The following is a 15,041-nucleotide window of genomic DNA, read 5'->3' on the forward strand; positions in this document are numbered from 1 at the left end:
ACTGGTTGTAGATGTTGAGCACATCTACAAAATACCTTCACAGCAACACCCTAGATTAGTGTTTGATCCAATAACTGAGTAGTATAGCCTAGTCCAGTTTACACATAAAACAAGCCATCACATTCCACTCCTTGTCAACTTGGTACCCATACATACTACCTAAAACCAGACTTAATCTCCAGATGAAGACATGCTTCTGCCTAATCAAATCAAATCCAGTATTGATCCATTGTTATGATGGATCCTATGATATATGGTGGATTACATATGATGAATGTAATGTGAATCATATGTATCTATTGATTTAATGCTAAATTCACTGATATTGGAAATTTCTTCTGGTTGTATAAGATAATGTCTTTCTTCTCAGAAAATACAAACAAATAAGAAAGAGGCATTAAGTGTAAAGCTCTCAAAACGTTCAGAAAAATATAAATTGATGTATAATGGGAGGGAGAAAGAGAATGAGAACGATAAAGCAAATGTGACAAAATGTTAGTTGATAAATCTATTTTAAGGGTATACAGAGTTTCTTTGTGCTATTCTTAAAATTTTCCTGTAATTTTGAAATCATTTACAAACAAAAAGTATGGTGGGGTGTGGCAGAGCGAGGTGAGGTGGGAGTTTTCTCCACCTTCTCACTCCACTACGGTCTGTTCTTGCAGTCACCTGAGTGAGCCTCTTATAAATGTGTGGAAGATAGACTCTAGGATGACCAGTGCGGGCCTCATAATTGCTGCCTATTGGTGTTCTAGCCTTTGTATGACCTCTCTCCTTGATTGTGGGCCAGACCTGTAACTTGCTTCTAGACATATAGAATATACCAAAGGTGATAGGTTACGCATGATTATGTGTACAGGGTAAGGCCCATCTTGCTGAATTCTCTCTGTCCCTTGCAGTCTTGATGAAGCAAGCAACCATGTTGGCAGGCTCACATAATAAGGAACTGCAGGCAGTGTTTAGAAGCTGAGGGTGACCTTCATCGACAGACAACAAGAAACTAAAGCCTTTGGTCCTACAACCACAAGAAAATAAATTCTAGCGGTAACCTGAATGAGTTTTGAAGCATCTTGTTCTTCAGTAGAGTCTCTGTTGAGACTTCAGTCCTGACTGACAACTTGAGCGCAACTTTGTAAGATCTTGAAGCAGGCAACTCAGTTAAGCCATGACCAAACTCCTAATCCAACAAAAATGTGAAATAACTGGTGTGTGTTCTTTTCAGCCATACATTTATGATAGCTTTTACACAGCAATAGAAAAGTAATACGCAACATAAGTTTGGAGTATGTCTTCTTCTATACAAAATCCAACTGCAATGGCCTCGTCGTCCCGGAGTCAAAGTCAAAGTCCTCACAGTCTTTTACACCTTTCTGCTGGGCTCCACATTAGTTTCCTGCTGCATGCACTGGCTGGATACACACTTGCTTTAAATCCTATGCCAGGACATTCCCTGTCCCCTCCCATCTCCACATGGCTCACACTTTCACCTTCTTATTGACTTTGGTCATGTATCACCTTCTCCATCAGCTCTCCCCTGATTATCCTAATAAAAATTGCAAACCAATACCCCCAACTCTGGCACCCACGTCCACCTTACTGTTCTCTTCCTTATCATTTTCTTTGTCATAGCACCGATTAACTTCTGATATATACTTTGCTCGTTTATTATAACTATTTTTTATTTTCTGTCTCCCTCTCTTGATGTTCATGAGGTCAAGGCTCTTTGTTTTGTTCACTACTGTATACCAAAAATTTAAAACAATGTCTAGTACAAAGCAGACACACTATAGACGTTTCAGTAAGGTATAGTTGAACCCTGGTTCACAACCTTGAAAAATTATATGTATAATTTTAAGCACTGCAATTGAGTTTTTGAACTGAAAAAAATTTTTTTTGTGCTTATGGCACAAAACCAAAATGATGGGACTTCCATGGTGGCGCAGTGGTTCAGAATCCACCTGCCAATGCAGGGGACACGTGTTCGAGCCCTGGTCCGGGAAGATCCCACATGCCGCGGAGCAACTAGGCCCATGCGCCACAACTACTGAGCCTGCACTCTAGAGCCCGCAAGCCACAACTACTGAGCCCACGTGCCACAAATACTGAAGCCCACACGCCTAGAGCCCATGCTCCCAACAAGGGAAGCCACCGCAATGAGAAGCACACGCACCACAACGAAGAGTAGCCCCTGCTTGCTGCAACTAGAGAAAGCCCACACACAGCAACACAGACCCAACGCAGCCAAAAATAAATTTTTTAAAAAATGATATGACTCATTTATTTTGTAACTGGAAGTTTATACCTCCTAACCTCCCTCACCTATTTCACTCATTTCCCCCACCCCATGCCTCTATGTTCTGGCAAACAAGTGTTTGTTCTCTGTATCTATGACTTTGTTTCTGTTTAGTTATGTTTGTTCACTTGGTTGGGTTTTTTAAAAATAAATTTACTTATTTATCTATGGCTGCATTGAGTCTTTGTTGCTGCACGTGGGCTTTCTCTAGTTGCAGGGAGCAAGGACTACTCTTTGTTGTGGTGCGCGGGCTTCTCATTGCAGTGGCTTCTCTTGTTGCAGAGCACGGGCTGTAGGCGTGTGGGCTTCAGTAGTTGTAGCTCACAGGCTCTAGAGTACAGGTTCAGTAGTTGTGGCTCACGGGCTTCCTTGCTCTGCGGCATGTGGGATCTTCCCGGACCAGGGCTCGAACCCGTGTCCCCTGCATTGGCAGGCAGATTCCCAACCACTGTGCCACCAGGGAAGTGCCTTCTTTTGTTTTTTAGATTCCACATATAGGGGATGCTTACATTTGTTCAAGCAATGAAACCATATCTGGTACAGCAGGTGCAGTTGGAGTCACCACCTGGTGAAGCTTATGCTAATCCACTTACAGTTTCCGAGATCCATCTGTCTTCTTCACAGGCTAAATAGGATAGCTGAATAGGGATCTGGTGGGAATCACCACCCCTGTATCTTTCAAGTCCTTGATGGTGGCACTCTCTGAAATCTCTCCAGGAAAGTTGTATGTCTTTTAATTATTTTCCTAGGTAGAGGTAGTCCTCATGGTTTCCACTTGGCCTTTCCCACCATAAAAGCCCTTACTCCACAGGTCAGGAATGTAGGAATTCTGCCATCTGCTAAGTACATCTATTGTAATTATGCATTTTGGAACTGTGGGACTAACCACAGGATATGTTTGAGGATCCACTGGACCCCACTATAAGATGGATCTGAGATAATCCTCCATGGATCACCTGAACTCCATAACTAGTAGATTAGGAACATTTTGGGTAGTAAAAGGTCGCTTTGGAGAAGACCAGGAGAAAGAGTAACAATATAAATTTTCTGTAGTGCACTGTGGTTCTTCCTCCAGGGGACCCTCCCTCCCCTTCATCCAAGATGTTCTGAGCTTATAAACTGGCTCAAGTCTTGGAATTGATTGAGGGGCATTTCTTGATTGGACTATTCCATAATATCTAGGAAAATATATCTTCTCATAGTATAATTTCTTTCCTCAATGTGGTACAAGACATGTCTAATAAATTCAAACATCTTCAGTTTCCCTCATGTAAGGAGACAAAAATAGGTAAATTTACACCTGTTTAGCAATTAACGTTCCAGTATTTTATCTTATTTGAAATGACCTGGATATTCATTGAAATCCCATCATTTAACTTAACTTATCAAAACTCAAGCTACCAAAAATCTGGAGAAACTATTTTAGATAGACATACCCAAAGCATAATTATTCCTAAAAAGTTCACCTGAAAACTCTTATCTCACTTACCTTTATTTTGTAACTTGTGAAAGTATCACCGTACCAAGTTAACTTTTTCTTGCTGACAAACTGCAACAGAAATAACATGAGCTTATTGACCTTTAGTTAACCTAGGTACAATAAAAGTAAGACATCTATATCGATTAAACCAACAAGCTTAAGTTAGCTTTAATACCAGGTATTAATTTAATATTGAATATTTCCTAGATCACACGAACCTGACATTTATTCTGGCCAGTTTCTTTTACATTTAGAAATATTGAATTTGTAAGCATTTACCATTAAGTCAATTAAATAGAGCTTTTTAAAAAATGTAATTTTGGTAACACTATCCAGAGGTAGAGACATATCAAATGTATGATGTGTACACAGACATACAAACAGGCAAAATTAGAGTTCTCATAGCTTCACTTTAACACTTAGCTATGAATCAAGTATTACAATGTAAACTTACTAGTTTATAAATAACAGTTGGAATAAGTTAAATTTGCTTGCTCAGATGACTAAGGCCTTATTATTTGTGGAAAAGACTTTTAAGATTTGTATTTTTCCTTGATAAACCCTTAAAGAGATGATGAATTAGATTTTAGATTAGGGAGACTTTCCAGCAAATTCTTCCCAGCCTTTCAACTTAAGGTAACCTACTCAGTGTCTAAACTGAACAAAATCATCCCAGCCTTTCAACTTAGGATAACCCACTCAATGTCTACACTGAGCAAAAATCTTCCCAGTCTTTCAACTTAGGATAACCCAGGTACCTCTTTTTGAAACTAAGCTTCAAGGATAATCTACTCCTCCAGAGAGGAGTTTAACACAACCTAACAAAACTTAGCTTCATCAGTCAAGAAGGGGAGACCTGAGAACCAGGAAAGATGTCTGCTCTGGGTCACTTCATTGGTAGTCAAAACTGTTGACTGAAAAAAAAAAGTACAACTTAAAACTTGGGAATTGCCAAAAGACACATGCACCCCAATGTTCATTGCAGCACTATTTACAATAGCCAGGTCACAGAAGCAACCTAAATGCCCAGTGACAGACTAATGGATAAAGAAGATGTGGTACATATATACAATGGAATATTACTCAGCCATAAAAAGGAACGAAACTGGGTCATTTGTAGAGACATGGATGGATCTAGAGACTGTCATACCGAGTGAAGTCAGAAAGAGAAAAACAAATATCGTATATTAACGCATATATGTGGAACCTAGAAAAATGGTACAGGTGAACCGGTTTGCAGGGCAGAAATTGAGACACAGATGTAGAGAACAAATGTATGGACACCAAGGGGGGAAAGTGGTGGGGGGTGGGGGGTGGGGGGGTGATGTATTGGGCGATTGGGATTGACGTGTATACACTGATGTGTATAAAATGGATGACTAATAAGAACCTGCTGTATAAAAAAATAAATAAAATAAAATTCAAAAATTCCAAAAAAAAGTTGGGAATTGTATTTTATCCTGAGAATTTGCTGAGGACTTAATGTCAGGGGTACAGCCTCTCAGCGCTGAGATACTGTTCTGAGAAGTGACAGAGGAGACAGGATATGTAGAATTTTTTGCGAAAAACAAAACAAAACAAAAATCCAGGTAGTTGAACCTCAAAAGATTACTGCTAATTAAAGAATACCAGCGGGGGGCTTCCCTGGTGGTGCAGCGGTTAAGAATCTGCCTGCCAATGCAAGGACACGGGTTCGAGCCCTGGTTCGGGAAGATCCCACATGCCGCGGACCAACGAAGCCTGCACGCTCTGGAGCCCTCACCACAACCAGAGAAGAGCCTGAGCGCTGCAACTAACACCTGATGCAGCCAAATAAGTAAATAATTTTTTAAAAATACCAGACATCTCAAGTTAATGGACTTAGTGCATTTCTACGTATGGGAAGACACAGGAGTCTGGGCTTATTGAAATTATTCCTTTGAACTACACCTTAACTATCTAGGGCCAGTATACTATTGTCCTCTATCCTGAATCCCCTCAGAGATATTTTGTGTATCTCTGTAAACAACCCACACCATGTATTTACTATCAGTGCTCTCTTTACTACTAGAAAGAGAGCCATCATCATCTTTAAATTTAATGTGATTAGAGAGCCAATTCTAGAAACCCAAGAACCAATTCAGAAAACTCATCCTTAAATTCTCTTCCTGTAGAACCACTCTTGGTTCCCAAATCTGTGTTAATCAGGAGTCTTCAGAAAAACAGAACAAACAGGAAAGATATATAGATAGAAAGAGATTTATTATGAGGGATTGACTTACGTTCTTATGGAGGCATCTCGAGGAGGGGCTTGTACCTGAGTGGCTTCCCAATGCTGCACACTTGTAAACGACAGTTAGTGAAGAGGAAATGTATCAGAAAATATTCATGGCAGACGCTCATGCCTAGAAGCAGTTATTAGCTTACATCTCTCAAGGAGATTGCTTTAGCTCTCTAAGTGGGTTTCTCTACTTACCAGATGGCTTAGGTGGCTCTATAAGCGACTCCGTTTTTGGTTTTTTTCCCTTGGCCACACCGCTGAGGCTTGCTGAGGATCCTAGTTCCCTGACTAGGGATCAGACCCAGGCCCTGGCAGTGAAAGCGCAGAGTCCTAACCACTGGACCGCCAGGGAATTCCCATCAGCTTCTTTACATTCGTTTTCATGGTCATGTTTTCATCTCTTAAGTGCATCATCGCCCGCGTGGAACAAAGGTGCTGCTTAAGTATTGGGCCTCCTTGGCAGTGTCACCTGACACTTTGACGTCTCCTGAATCACACAAACTTATATGGGTAATAAATTAAAATTTCCCTTGTATCCTGCAGTGCTGTGGAAGACAGCTATAAACAATTGAGCAATCTTGTCAACTTCCCTCAGGACGGATCAATGACCGTGAGAAGATTGCAAAGGAAAGCAATTGCACATATGCCCTCGCATGCATAATTCCTGCCAGTGAAGGATAGGATCCTGTTTTTATTTATAATTTTTATATTTTGTAAACATGGGCTTTTTGCAATTAATTTTTTAAAGTATTGCATTCAAATATTATTTATCTTTTTTTGCTTTTTTCTTTTCCTGTTTTTCTTTTCATACAATTGATTTTATTTTTTTGTACTTAGTCTTTTTAAAAAATAAATTTATTTATTTAGGCTGCGTTGGGTCCTTGTTGCTGCGCATGGGCTTTCTCTGGTTGTGGCGAATGGGGGCTACTCTTCGTTGTGGTGCATCGGCTTCTCGTTGCGGTGGCTTCTTTTGTTGTGGAGCATGGGCTCTAGGCGCACGGGCTTCAGTAGTTGCAGCACATGGGCTCAGTAGTTGTGGCTCGTGGGCTCTAGAGCGCAGGCTCAGTAGTTGTGGCGCACGGGCTTAGTTGCTCCGTGGCGTGTGGGATCTTCCCAGACCAGGGCTTGAACCCGTGTCCCCTGTGTTGGCAGGTGGATTCTTAACCACTGCGCCACCAGGGAAGCCCTGGACTTAGTTTTATAAATTGAAGTAGAGTTGACTTACAAGGTTGTGCCAACCTCTGCTGAACAACAGTGACTCAGTTTTACACATACATTCTTTTCTTTATATTCTTTTCCATGATGGTTTCGCACAGGCTATTCAATATAGTTCCCTGTGCTACACATTAGGACCTTGTTGTTTATCCATTCTAAATGTAAGAGTTTGCATCTACCAACCCCAAACCCTCAGTCCATCCCTCCCTCCCCCACCCCCCACCCCCTTGGCAACCACAAGTCTGTTCTCTATGTCTGTGCGTTTCTGTTTTGTAGATAGGTTCATTAGTGCCACAAGTATTATCTACCTTGATCACAGAGTTTTTAGCACCTCCCTTAAACATTGCTTCCTGGAAGTGAGAGCCTCACTTGCCTCACCCTAATCCTGGTACCAGTTATTAATTTAATAAGAAAAGGTTACCGGGCTTCCCTGGTGGCGCAGTGGTTGAGAGTCCGCCTGCCGATGCAGGGGACACGGGTTCGTGCCCCGGTCGGGGAAGATCCCACGTGCCGCGGAGCGGATAAGCCCGTGAGCCATGGCCGCTGAGCCTGCGCGTCCGGAGCCTGTGCTCTGCAACGGAAGAGGCCACAACAGTGAGAGGCCCGCATAACGCAAAAAAAAAAAAAAAAAAAAAAAAAAAAAAAGCAAAGGTTACCACTTCAAAAGATAAGTGAAGACCATGAAAAAGCAGTTTCTAACAGAATATGTATGTATATAATAAACATTGAAAAAAAGACATGTAAATGCAATAGTACTCAAAAGTGTGCTTGTTCAGGTGTAGAGGTTGGTATAAATGATTAAATCTCTATCAAGGGAAGAAAAGAAAATCCTATCTAGTCCTTCTTAGATTAAGTGGGTGTATGCTTAAGTAAGTGGGAGGGGCCATCCTAGCTGATCTTAAGTAAGTGGGAGGGGCCATCCTAGCTGATCATATAAAGCCAGCCTCACCAGGGCTGTTTATCTCTCTTTCGGTGGAACCAAGCTTCGGAGCTCCCTTCCAAGATGGCCGAAGACAATTCTCCATACAGTAAGTTCCTCACACGTCAGACTGCAGTTGTGGTTTCCTTGGTTTGCGGTGGTGGGTTGGGCTGAAAACATAATGGGCTTGTTAGAAGTTTGGGAGCCCCATTTTTCAAACTTCTAAATAACTGTGCTAGGGTAAGGGAAAATCAATTTCTCACATGTAATATGAAAATATGCTGTTTTCTGTGCATCTGAGCATTGGGAATTTCAGAAAGATGCAGGCATGTAAGAACTAAACAATACAAATTATTGTTTAGGGGAGGGAGATGGTAGGAAAAAATAGATGGGAAGAAGAAAAAGGAGAGACACACTAAAAGAAACCAAGGGAAGCATCAAGAAGTCCTGAGACCAGAATGTCTTTGGAATCAAAGAAGCTTCCTGATTTCTCTCTCCAGACTGAACTTTTCTCCTGAACTTCCAGCTTTGTCTACCTAACTGCTTACTCGTCTGTAACAGGCATCTCAAAACTCAACATGTCCCAAACTGAACTCCTGATGTTCAGACCCAAACTCTTCCTCCTACTGTTTTCCTTGAAGAAGAAATGTCAATCGTTCATGCCAAAAACCTAGGAAACATCCTTGACCTTGTCTTTCTCTCAACCTATATCTAATCAGGCTGAAAATTCTGTTGGCTTTAACGAAATATTTTAGGGATCTTCTGACCATGTCTTGGATTGTTTCCACCATCGTCACTGGATTATTTTTTTAAATAAATCTATTTATTTTATTTACCTTTTTATTTTTATTTTTTATTTTCAGCTGCGTTGGGTCTTTGTTGCTGCATGCGGGCTTTCTCTAGTTGCGGTGAGTGGGGGCTACTCTTAGGTGTGTGCATAGGCTTCTCATTGAGGTGGCTTCTCTTGTTGCAGAGCACAGGCTCTAGGCGTGCGGGCTTCAGTAGTTGTGGCACGTGGGCTCAGTAGTTGTGGCTTGTGGGCTCTAGAGCTCAGGCTCAGTAGTTGTGGTGCAGGGGCTTAGTTGCTCCGCCGCATGTGGGATCTTCCCAGACCAGGGCTCGAACCCGTGCCCCCTGCATTGGCAGGCGGGTTCTTAACCACTGGGCCACGAGGGAAGCCCTCGTCACTGGATTATTGCAAGAATTGATCTCTCTGCTTCCACCTTGGCCCTGATTTAATCTGTTCTCAACCTTGTAGCCCGTGTGATCTTACCAAACTGTCAGATCAAGTCCTTTATCTACTCCAAACCCCTCGGTGACTTCCCACCATACTAAGAGTCAAAGGCACATGGTCGGAAGAGGTCCTATATAATCTGCCCTGCCTGGGCGGTCTAGGACCTCATCTGTTTCTGCTTTGTTTCCTCTTCTCCAGACTTATAGCCTTCTTGCTCTTCCTATCTATCTTATTTCTCTGTCATTTTTTCCTCATTACTTTGGTCTTATGCATAAAATTCTATCACGGGAATATACCGTATTTTATTTATCCATTCTCCTAGCAATGGGCATTCAGTTGCTTCAGCTGTTACTACAAACAGCATTCTGAAAAATGTCATGCAGATGTAGGCAAGAAATGGATTGCAGGGTTACAATTACTTACTATACATAATTTAAACAAGCATACCCTGATTGCCCTACAGATTATCTTGAATAAATTACATTCCACCCAGCTCTCAAGAAGGGTTCTGATCTCCCCACCTTACCCCCGTCATTGCAAGCTGCTGACTTTTATCTCGTTCTCTACCTTTTTGAACTGAAGGTTTCAATTATGATATCTTTAGTTCCAGCAATTTTTCCCATTATTTTGGTATCTTGGTATCTTATTTTGGTATCTTATTTGGTATATAACTTTTTCTATCTCAATGTAACATAGGTTTCCTTGTACATTATCTATTTTTAGCTTTCATATGTATTTAATTTTTGGCACTTATTTTTATATACTGTATATTGTGTGACCCAACTTAATTTTTCCTCATATAGTAAGTCATTTTCTGTATCCAACACTACCCTTTCACATTGATTTTGGAGGCTATAGCTATCCCAATTCTAAGTGTGGACTTCAGTTACTAATAATGTATCAATATTGATTCATTAGTTGTGACAAATTTACAGTACTGATATAAGATGTTAATAATAGGGGAAACTGGGTGTGCAATATATGGGAACTCCCCATACTATGTTTTATTTTTTAAATGATATTCATTCATTTATTTATTTATTTAAATTAATTAATTCATTTATTATTTTATTTTTGGCTGTGATGGGTCTTCGTTTCTGTGCGTGGGCTTTCTCTAGTTGCGGTGAGCGGGGGCTACCCTTCATTGCGGTGTGCAGGCTTCTCATTGCAGTGGCTTCTCTTGTTGTGGAGCACAGGCTCTAGGTGCGCAGGCTTCAGTAGTTGTGGCATGTGGGCTCAGTAGTTGTGGCACACAGGCTTCAGTAGTTGTGGCTCGTGGGCTCTAGAGCACAGGGTCAGTAGTTGTAGCACATGGGCTTAGTTGCTCCATGGCATGTGGGATCTTCCTGCACCAGGGCTCAAACCTGTGTTCCCTGCACTGGCAGGCAGGTTCTTAACCACTGAGCCACCAGGGAAGCCCCTCACCTGCATTTTCTTGAGTCATATTGTTATTAATCCATATGAACAGAACACATCAATTTTTCATGTTGTTTGCAAACAGAAGACCTTGACTCCCTAGTCATGGCGTTCAGATCAGCTGAAGAAGTTCAAGAATCACCCTTGTGTGCTTAAGGGCTTTATAATTGAGAGTTCTTTCCTCCTGGGTTCTCGTGGATTCAAAATGAAAAGAGAAAATGAGAGACAAGCTCAAACCTGAAGTTTGAATACATAAAATGGCCTATCTAATGCTTCTCTCCTAATCTTTCCCACAGAGGCCATGGCAACAAAGTGTAGACGCAGGCGCACCAAATTCACAGAAGAGCAATTGAAAATCCTCATCGATGCATTCAACAAAAAACCTTACCCGGGTTATGCCGTCAAACAAAGACTTGCTTTGGAAGTCAACACTGAAGAGTCTCGGATCCAGGTAAGTTACAAGTTCTGTATCTCCAAGACGAGAAATAGAAAGGGAGGGGGGAACCATTCAGTGAGCACATATCATGTGCCAGTGTGACAAGGGCTTACATGGGCTCCTTAGTTGCAGCAGGCGGGCTCCTTAATTGTGGCTCGTGGGCTCCTTAGTTGTGGCATGCGAACACTTAGTTGCGGCATTTGTGCAGGATCTAGTTCCCTGACTAGGTATAGAACCTGGGCCCCTTGTATTGGGAGCATGGGGTCCTAACCACTGTGCCACCAGGGAAGTCCCAAGAAAAGGACTTTGAGTGGCAGGTCCTACTTGACACTCAGAATGAACTCCCAAGGATATTGCTCTTAATCTCACGTCACGAATGTGGATACTGAGGGTGAAGGAGCTCCCAGGAGTGGGCAAGAAATATGTAGGTACACCTTCAGAAAAGAGGAAGTATGTGGGGTGGTGGCACACTTATTCCAGGGTGTAAATCCAAGTAAGTCATTATAAGCGATGTGGTCACAGATAGGCAAGTGTCTGACGACATGGTAAGATTCCAGAGGAATTGTGGGTGATGTGGGGGTTAACCTTCCCCTTTCAATGAAATACAATAAAGCAGAGAGTAGTGGACTGGTGTGCCATTGCAGATTTAGGCTGGAGGGGGTTCTTAAATACATAATAATTGCAGCATTTATTTATTAACTTAAAAAGATTATTATAGCAGGTCATGTTGGGACCAGGTCATGAAGATGCTAAATGCCAAGCCTTGATCTAAGACTTAGTCGAATGTGACAGGGATCAGTAATAAAAATCCTGAGCTTAGGGCTCATAAGAATCACTCACACACACTCACACCCTTTTTTTTCTTTTTTCTGTACGCGGGCCTCTCACTGTTGTGGCCTCTCCCATTGCGGAACACAGGCTCCAGACGCGCAGGCTCAATGGCCATGGCTCACGGGCCCAGCTGCTCTGCCTCATGTGGGATCCTCCCGGACCGGGGCACAAACCCGTGTCCCCTGCATCGGCAGGCGGACTCTCAACCACTGCGCCACCAGGAAAGCCCCACCCCCCCCTTTTTTTTTGGCCACGTCGAGGCATATGGGATCTTAGTTGCTCAACCAGGGATTGAACCCATGCCCCCTGCAGTGGAAGCACAGAGTTCTAACCACTGGACCACCAGGGAATTCCCAGAATCACTCCCTTTGGAGAAAGGCAGCAATGGGGCTGAGATGACATAAACATGCTTAATTCTCTCATTTTCTTTTCCTCTTGTAGATATGGTTTCAGAATCGAAGAGCTAGGCACAAGTTCCTGAAAAGACATGAGAAGAACTTAGTCTTAAGACAAGACCAAGCTTACCCTGAAGAGAACATTCAAGGTAAATAGCCTGCTCCAGTCCTGCTACCCAGCAGAGCCTCTTGGGTACCCAAGTGCTTTTTTATAGTGAAGCTAACTACTGCCCTGAGTGGGAAAAGAATGTTTTCTCCTTCAGGGCCTCTTGTTCAGGGTCTTTGGTAGCAAAGGGCTCAACATGACCCCTGGAAATTCTTCCCCACAAGTCCAGGGACCTTCTGAGGCTTACTTGATTTGCACGGGAGTCCAGCAACTCAGCCAAATATTGCCTCTCCTCTAGAACCTTCTGTCTTGAATAGGCCCTCCCAAGGAGAGGCAACATGTTCCAAGTTAGATGGTGGGACGTGTTTGGGTTCCTTGTTTGAATGTGTAAACTGATCTCAAATGTTCCTCTGCCTCCAACCTTTCACCTCCTCCAGGTGTGAGAGACAGACGATGTCGCACCAGCTACACCTCTTCCCAATTACAAACTCTCATGAATGCGTTCATGGAAAACCCTTATCCTGGGATTGATTCCAGAGAGCAACTTGCTGAAGATATTGGGGTTCCAGAGTCAAGAGTCCAGGTAAGTGATAAGGAATTTGATATTGGTCGGAACATATGTAACGAGACATCTCGGAATGACTTCTCCAACAGGGATTAATCCTCACAGATATCATAAGCAGGACAGATGGGAAAATGGGATTTCTGGTTTGGATATAGGAACTATATCCAGGGCTACATAGGCACAGCTCTTCCAAAACAATCAATCATTCATCTGTAGAGTGGTGTCAATACATGCCTTCAGGAAGGAGGTCAAAGTTCAGTGCTATTAGGTGACTTTTCTAAAGTCTGGTTTGGGGGCTCCTACAATAGACCTGTGTTTATTCTACTTGGAACCTCTGGAAACCAAAAGTAGTAGCTGTGGAACTTGAGGGGTGTGGGGGTGGGCACAAGCAAGGGGTAGCAATTAATTACGTCTTACGGAAAGAAAAATGTCTTCCTTGGGACATCCCTGGCGGTTCAGTGGTTAAGTGTCTGCGCGTCCACTGCAGGGGGTGCAGGTTGGATCACTGGTCGGGGAACTAAGATCTTGCATGCCACGCAGTGCAGACAAAAAAAAAGAAAAAGAAAAGAAAAAAGAAAAAAAGAAAAATGTCTTCCTAGAAGATATTACTCTATCCTGCATCATGGAATAAAAACAGGTGTTTTACAGAGGAAGAAAAGAAGTGGAACGAGATTTCCAGGTAGAGGAAAGAGTTGCAATATAGGCATGGCACTTTAAGGAAAGACTAATACTTGTAATGAGGGGATCATGGGGACTCTCAGGATATGAAACCCATCACTAGATCATAAAGGGACTCGGTACAAGATTCAGAATCTTGAGCTTTATCTTGAGACATGATAGACTTGCCCAGACATCATATGAAATGTCAATGATTTGGGAATTAGGCCTAAAAGAAGTCACCTCTTCCTCCCCTTTGCCTCATGAGAAGAGCAATGGTGAGGCTTGCAGGACATCAATTGTTTTCATTAAATCTCTTCGTTTTACCCACTTAGATTTGGTTTCAAAACCGAAGATCGAGACTCCGTATCCAGAAAAAAAGAGAAGCCGACGAAGCTTCAGCCCAAAGACAAAACCAGGGACGAGATCTCTGAGATGGGAGCATTCAAGGTACCAGCCTGTTATTCCCAATTTGGCTCCCAAGCGGAGTCTCCTGAGTGCTTAGTCCTTCCACATGGTGTAGTCAACTCCAGCTTCCTCTCAGGAGGTGGACGACGTTTCCACACGTGTGCCTCCAGAGAGGCAGGGGCTTGATTGGTCACAGCCCCCGAAGGCTTTTCCCAAGTCTGTGGAATTCCACTGCCCACTTTTCTAGCTCGGAACTGGAACCCAGACAACCCATTAGTATGTGAGCTTTGTTCCCTGATGTTTTCCCAGTGCCTGGCACATAGTAGACAATCCACAAACTTTTGTGGCAGGTATGATGGAGTGAATGGAGGAATGAACCCTCAGGCATGTTCTGCCAGGGGCCAGCGAATGCATGGCTTTCCCAAGAGGTAGCAGGTTCCATATTTGACTGGAAAGGTGGGAAAGACTTGACCTCCCTTGTTGTATGTATAAATTGGCTTCTTCGATTTTTCTTTCCCATTCCTATTTAGGTTTACAGAATGGCACTCCCTAGTGACTGTTTTATTTCCCTGGAGCCAGAACGAGGTGAACAGAGAGACAAATTCAGTGTATTTGATGTCATCAGCCTGGACTCCAGATCAGTACTCTTCCTGGCAACATACCCTTCCAAACATACCTTCACCTTCTTCTTCATCTTCTGGAGATGGTAAACAGGACTTCAGGACTCAGAGGCAGATGATACAAAGTACCACACAGCCCTAGTGGCTGAATCTAGATTCGGAGTGCAACAGATCTCGAGGACAATGAAAATAAACTTATTAATACC

At 42.7% G+C, this 15,041-nt stretch overlaps 1 protein-coding gene across 1 annotated transcript; it reads left to right on the plus strand.

Moving 5' to 3' along the window:
* The first annotated feature begins 11,118 nt into the window (after positions 1-11,118).
* LOC131745271 (double homeobox protein A) lies at positions 11,119-14,241 on the plus strand. The gene is made up of 4 exons (XM_059045596.1): positions 11,119-11,268; positions 12,526-12,628; positions 13,023-13,168; positions 14,143-14,241. The coding sequence occupies exons 1-4, from the start codon at positions 11,119-11,121 to the stop codon at positions 14,239-14,241; spliced, it is 498 nt and encodes a 165-aa protein (XP_058901579.1).
* Positions 14,242-15,041: the final 800 nt, after the last annotated feature.

The sequence above is a fragment of the Kogia breviceps genome, chromosome 18 (assembly GCF_026419965.1).
Source record: "Kogia breviceps isolate mKogBre1 chromosome 18, mKogBre1 haplotype 1, whole genome shotgun sequence".
NCBI lineage: Eukaryota > Metazoa > Chordata > Mammalia > Artiodactyla > Physeteridae > Kogia > Kogia breviceps.

What these genes read in the sequence shown, in the direction of transcription:
- LOC131745271 (XM_059045596.1), top strand. Translation starts at nt 11,119, where the DNA reads ATGGCAACAAAGTGTAGACGCAGGCGCACCAAATTCACAGAAGAGCAA. An exon ending in CTGAAGAGTCTCGGATCCAG is followed by an intron (nt 11,269 to 12,525) that starts GTAAGTTACAAG and finishes TTCCTCTTGTAG; the next exon opens with ATATGGTTTCAGAATCGAAG. An exon ending in TTCCAGAGTCAAGAGTCCAG is followed by an intron (nt 13,169 to 14,142) that starts GTAAGTGATAAG and finishes TTACCCACTTAG; the next exon opens with ATTTGGTTTCAAAACCGAAG.